The 5,973-nt window shown below is 43.2% G+C and overlaps 1 protein-coding gene across 1 annotated transcript; it reads right to left on the bottom strand.

The window, feature by feature from the left end:
- Positions 1–207: 207 nt before the first annotated feature.
- On the bottom strand, positions 208–5,657 carry EIF3A (eukaryotic translation initiation factor 3A). The gene is made up of 13 exons (XM_086484655.1): positions 5,474–5,657; positions 4,600–5,078; positions 3,774–3,989; positions 3,287–3,655; positions 3,159–3,188; positions 2,850–3,077; positions 2,609–2,770; positions 2,303–2,518; positions 2,011–2,217; positions 1,664–1,873; positions 1,495–1,575; positions 1,164–1,365; positions 208–1,094 (listed from the first exon to the last, which is right to left on the bottom strand). The coding sequence occupies exons 1-13, from the start codon at positions 5,517–5,519 to the stop codon at positions 496–498; spliced, it is 3,045 nt and encodes a 1,014-aa protein (XP_086340781.1). The 5' UTR covers positions 5,520–5,657; the 3' UTR covers positions 208–495.
- Between the last annotated feature and the right edge of the window lie 316 nt (positions 5,658–5,973).

The following is a 5,973-nucleotide window of genomic DNA, read 5'->3' as shown; positions in this document are numbered from 1 at the left end:
AGCCACATATACCAACAAAACTTAATTTTTATTTCGCAAGAAACTTACAGAGATACATGATTGATGCCTTCTCCTCAACTATTCTCAGTAGAAAATGAGAAACCAGTATGACAAGGAATTGCCAGGAAGGAGCAACCTTGAAAACGTGGGCAACAAACCCTTTGAATGTACTCATACTATCATTTGTCAATAGTTGCAAGCCACATATACCAACAAAACTTGATTTTTATTTCACAAGAAACTTACAGAAATACATGATTGATGCCTTCTCCTCAACTATTCTCAGTAGAAGCAAATTCAAGTGACAAGTGAAACAAAATTTCTAAACAAATAAAATACCTGAAAATAAGACGAGCCGACAATGAAGTCAACATAAGTTGTCTCTCTCTCTCTTTCTCCCCCCTCTTCCTCTAACCTCGCAAAATTGCTGCGACGAGGTCCTTCATAGGGCAACTTCATATCTGAAAGTTGGGTCTCCATAAGTCGTCATGATTATCAACTCTTTACCCAGCGAGAATCACTGACACTTCTAGGGCGTGCAGGACCATCAGATCTCCCACGAGACCCATCAAACGAATCCCTTACCGGAGGTTCGTATCTCCCACCACCTGCTCTTACAGGAGGCTCATACTTCCCACCACCTGCAGCTGCAGGAGGATTGTCGCCAGCACTACGAGGAGGCTCATACCTTCTTGTTGGTGGCATATATTTATTATCACCGCCTGCACTAGGAGGATGATCATCCTCATTAAATGCTCTGGGTCTGAACGGAGCTGGCTTCCTGTCATCCACGGACAATGGAGGCGCACGATAATCATTCCTCAAACTTGTCCACCTGTCTGTTGGTGCCTCCCTATCCAGCGTAGCAGCAGGAGCAGCATCTCCTTCAAACTTTTTGCGCATCAAAGGAGAAACGTACTTTCCAGACTTTGGCTCCTCAGATCTTGGCGCCTCAGATCTTGGCGGTGGCGAAAAGGACTGTTTGGCCAATCGATCGCGCTGTTCCAGCTCCAACTCTCTTTGCCTTTGCTTGGCAGCAATCTCATCTAGCTTGGCCTTTCTCTCTGCTTCCTCTTTCTTTCTTGTTTCTTCCTCTGCAGTTTTAAATGGATTAGAAATGGTAGTAGTATGAATTTGACAGCAAGTCAATGCAACTAGTTTACCTTCTCTTTTCCTGGCTGCTTCCTCCTCCCTTAGTCTAACCAACCGAACCTCCTCTTGCCTGCGATAGTACTCCATTTTTCTTCTACGCTCGCGTTCCTGCTTGCGGAGCAGCTTCAACTGTGCAGCCCTTTCGTCCCTCTCCGTTTTCAGCTTAACAAACTCATCTTTGCGTCGACTCACCACTTGGGCCTGGAACATATTCTGCTCAAGACACACAAAAACCTGCAAGTGAGCTCTGGGTGCCGCAAACAAATAAAAGAACTACCTGAATTAGTATATCCTCACACACAGGGCAAAATCAAAATACACTATAAGACAGTACGGTGTTACCTTGTCCTCAAGCATACGCAGAAGTCTGTTCTTCTCCGCCAAATCTGAGACATGTTGCTGCTGCCCTTGTTCAATAGCAAGCTACAGAAAAACAGGCAAAACATAAGTTACTTACAAATTTCAGAGCTCGTGTAAAGAGAGATGTCATTAAAAAGCATGCGAGTAAGACCAATTGTTGCTGCTCGTAAAATATAGCATCATCTTCAAGTCGCTTCTTGAAAGCGGCATCAATCAGAGGAGCTTCCTCCTCTCTTCTTGCTCTCTCCAGGTGATCCATGGTCTTGGCAAGTTTCTGCAACTTCCTCTCAGACTCCTGCCGTTCTCTTTGCTGCTCATTTAAGGCTTCTTCCATAAGACTTTGCTTTGTCACCTTCACATCCTGCAAAGACATCAGGTATGATACATTCCTCCACACATCCCTCAAACAGAATGTACTTTAAAGGCTTAACATACTAGGTTATCAACAAGTGCTTTCTACAGGGCAAAGGAAATACTCAGAATGCATAAGAAACTCACTCCATCTATAGCTGCCTTCTTTCCTTTCTTTCCTTTCTTCTTCTCCGCTTCGGCAAGAAGCATCCTTGCCTCCTCTATTTCCTTCTCCTCTATCTCCTTTCTTATCCGAGCCTCTTCGCGTTTCGCAGACTCCGCAGCAAGTCGCTTTTGTTCTGCCTCCTCTGAAAGTTTCTGTTGCTTTAATCTTTTGGTCTCTTCTTCACGCTCCTGGATCAGGAAAACCAAATTAAACGACCCCCCATCTTCAAAGTGAAGCTAAAACCTAAATGCAAAACTACACTCAGCCACTGACCATTTCTAGCATGAGCCTCTCCTGTTCTTCTTTTCTTCTCTCAATTAGAACCTTGCGTGCAAGAAGCTTTTTGTGCTCCTTCTCAACAGCTGCAGACAGAGCACTATACGACACAGCAGGTTTTTCTGGGAGGGGAGGATTGATTAAGCCAATGGCCTTGTTCAGCCGCTTGGCAAGTATAGTTAAATGGTTTCTTATCTTATCTGATTCCAAATCCTGTGAAAATAAAAGGAAAGAAACTATGGCATAAGATTTTAGGCCTTAAGTCTTCAAAACAATCTGCAGCCATCAAAACAGTGAGACTACCTGGCTACCAAATTGGACAACACCTTTCAAGTGGTCAATCTTTGCTTGCACAAAATTGTATTTCACGGCATCAACTGCATGCTTCTCAACAACAGAAAAATCAAAGAAGGGAATCATCTTGACCAATGTTTCCATCTTCATTGTCTGGTAAACCTGAGATGCCTGAAACAAAAAAGCTTAAAAAACTTCAGCACCTAAGCAACAAATCATTCCAGGATTTACTGTAATATCTAAACATTACCTGCTGCAATACTCTGAGAGTGGTGAGAGTCTCTAAGGCAGGAACATACTGCTCCAACAAAACTTCTGGAACTGGTGATGCAGAGGACAATTTATCACTGCTCTTGGATAGTTTGCTCAAAAGAGGCTGAACCTTTGAGGCAAGCTCCAAAGGATGAAACTCGGTCTCCAGCAAGCTGTAAATATCCTTCACCTCTGGCGCAACATAAGTCATCACTCCCTTGGCAGCCTAACAACACAGGAGTGGCTTGTAAGCAGTGGAAAAGGGAGGAAAACTTCACTGTTGAAGAGCAGAAAAAATATTACTTACGAGTTCTGAAAGTAGCGCTGACCGTGACAGCTGTAAAAAGCACAAACGCAACCCCAACAAGTTCAATCCCATCAACAGACAAAAAAATGACACAATTGTTGGCACATGTGATGCAATTAACTACTCACAACTTCTCTGGTGTCCTTCCTAGGCTCCAACGTGAAGCCTAAAAGACTAGCCATCCGTACATTCCTGTCTTTCTCCATCTCAAGCTCCAAGTGAGAAGCCCCATGTTTGTGATCGTAAGGAAGCACTGAGATGGTCGCGAGCAGCACTGAAGAGGCCATTAACTGGAGGTCCTTCTGGGTCAAATTTTTGTTGTAGCTCTTTTGAAGATTGTACAATTTGAACCATGCGTAGGCATGAAACAAGTGGCTGTTGGAGACCCAAAATATTTTTGTCAATTTGGCATAATAAATTGCCATCATCTGAGGTTTAGGGCTCTTCTTCACCATTGTCATCAGTCCATGAATGTCCTCCACAGAGCGGAAAGCTTCCTGCAAGAAAGGAAATCTCCATAAGTTTGGTTGGATTTTTGTAGAAGACAAATTTGACAAAAGAGGTGCATAGTTTCAGCAACTTCCCACTGTGCTCACATCACTAACCAAAACGCACCTGCCAAAGCTCTAATTCAGTTGCGACCTTCAGCTGTTCAAACCTTGTATCGAGATAAAACTGAAGGCTTTCTGGTAGAGTCAAATCAGGCCTGTCCCTTTGGTCTCTATACTTGTTTAAGTTTATTAAATGGTTGCGAAGGATCTCACAAAGCCTGCGAAACTCTGTAGTCCGCTTGTATTGAAGACAGAACTGAAAAGCTCGGTGTGCAGTCATCTGCATACAATGCCACAGTCAGCAACTTAACCATCTGACCTATCACTGTATTAACACTTGAACACATGCAATCTTGTAAACATCAGTCGTATTAAAAACTCTCAAATCAGAGAAAAATGAACAAAAGGACATATTCTCACCCAATTTAAGGAGACTGAATCCACTACACTCAAGAACCAATGCAAAAGAACAAGAGCAAGATCACTTTAGTGTGTGATTTTGAGTATTTAAAAGGTCATCAGAAAACACAAAATCTAAACCGTCCTCCATTTTCAAGACTTAACTTTCATGAGACCAGGAAATTCAATACAAGTCGAAACAATCAATACAACAATGAATTACACTATGTAATCCAGCTAGTGACATGCTTGATAAAACCACCACAAATAGGTAAAAGACAAAGTCAGCACAGGTAAAATAGGAGGTAGCCCTTTGAAACAAGCAAACAAGAAAACACTACACAATGGCAAGGTTGATACTGATTTCCTAAAAAAGTTCGCACATTGCAACCAAAAGACACATTCAAAGAGCACCAAAAATACAGCCAAAGCCCATTCTTCAAGGGAGCTGTGCAGCCAGTTATTCACAAATAATTATGGATGAGACTTACAGCATATAAGGCCTCCAGCTTGGAATTGTTTCGTAATATCTCTAACACGGTCCGATATGTTTCCCAGAGAAACTTAAACCATGGTGTGACCAACTCTCTGTCCGATCTTTCTCTTCCCTTTTCACCACTAACATAACTCAGCATTAAATCCTCAGGTCTGTTCTCTGCTTCTAAATCTTCAATATCCAGAGAAATCTCTGCCGAAGCTTGAGCTTGAGCCTTCTCTGCTCTCTCGCTAGATAGTTGGAGGAAGTACTTGATAACATCTTCCAACGAGGAAACATTGACTTGCTGACATACAATTCGGTACTGGATAAGACCATCCTTAGCAAATCTCCCTTTTCTCATGTCCACACAGAGTTCAATATACTTGAACATGATTCTCTCTAACGTCTTCTGCCATGCCCTGTAGCGTTTTGAAGTGATGAGGTCATGCAAAGCTTGTAAAGCAGCTTGCTTTTGCCCAACATTCATTAACTCTGCAATACACCAGACATAAGATGAAAAAATTAGAACTTTTTCTTCCAACAAAACATAACAGCGTTTCTACCCCTCAAAAGATGGATCTCTCTCCATCTAGGTGCTTGTCTCTACCCCAGAAACTCCTCTTTGATCAAGCCCTTTCACTCTCTCAATAATGAAACCCACCATTCTTTGTTCAGAGTAGTTACACGACATCAAGGTTTCAACAAACAGGTAACCTTCTTAACACTACACTCTTTTACGACGTCTGGATTGCCCTTAAGCAGAAATGGGCATTGGAGACTCTCAAATTTCCAGGACTATATACAGCTGCAAAACCACATCTGCGTGATTGCAGCTCCGATGGGAAGAGCGCAGGAACACTGGGAGAACCACGACTAGGAGACCATACCTTCCGCGCGCTTGAGAGCATTCTCCGGCTTGGCGAAGGTCGCCATGTTGGCGGACAGCGATCTGCAAAAAACGGCAGAGACAGCTCCCGCGACACAGAGGTGTGCGATGCCAGTTCGCAGAAGCGCCAGAAAAGAAGCAAGGGTTTTGAGATAGGCATACAATTCTCCACCTAGACCTCGTATGACTCTCCCCTTGTCTTAGTTCCTTTGGGGTGTGTTTCAAACGCTCTAGACCATATGTGCGTTTCGGCGAAAGGGCCGTCCCTTAGTCCCTTTGAGGACTTAAATTGGATTGGTTATAGAAAAGCCAGTATAGCAAGATAAGTTAACGTGTAAATAGGATATCTACTAACATAATATGACGGAGTACATAACCCTTTACACGTGTCTCTCTTTGCAAGATGAATGCTAAACGCCAAGTGAGATGAAGGGGAGCGAAAGAGAGAGAGAGAGAGAGGCCACCGAAGGCGGCTGGCAGTACTCGTATACATAATGGAGA

The sequence above is a fragment of the Adiantum capillus-veneris genome, chromosome 16, assembly GCF_014529385.1.
Source record: "Adiantum capillus-veneris isolate H3 chromosome 16, ASM1452938v2, whole genome shotgun sequence".
Taxonomy (NCBI): domain Eukaryota; kingdom Viridiplantae; phylum Streptophyta; class Polypodiopsida; order Polypodiales; family Pteridaceae; genus Adiantum; species Adiantum capillus-veneris.
This window is presented reverse-complemented; position numbering and strand designations above follow the sequence as displayed.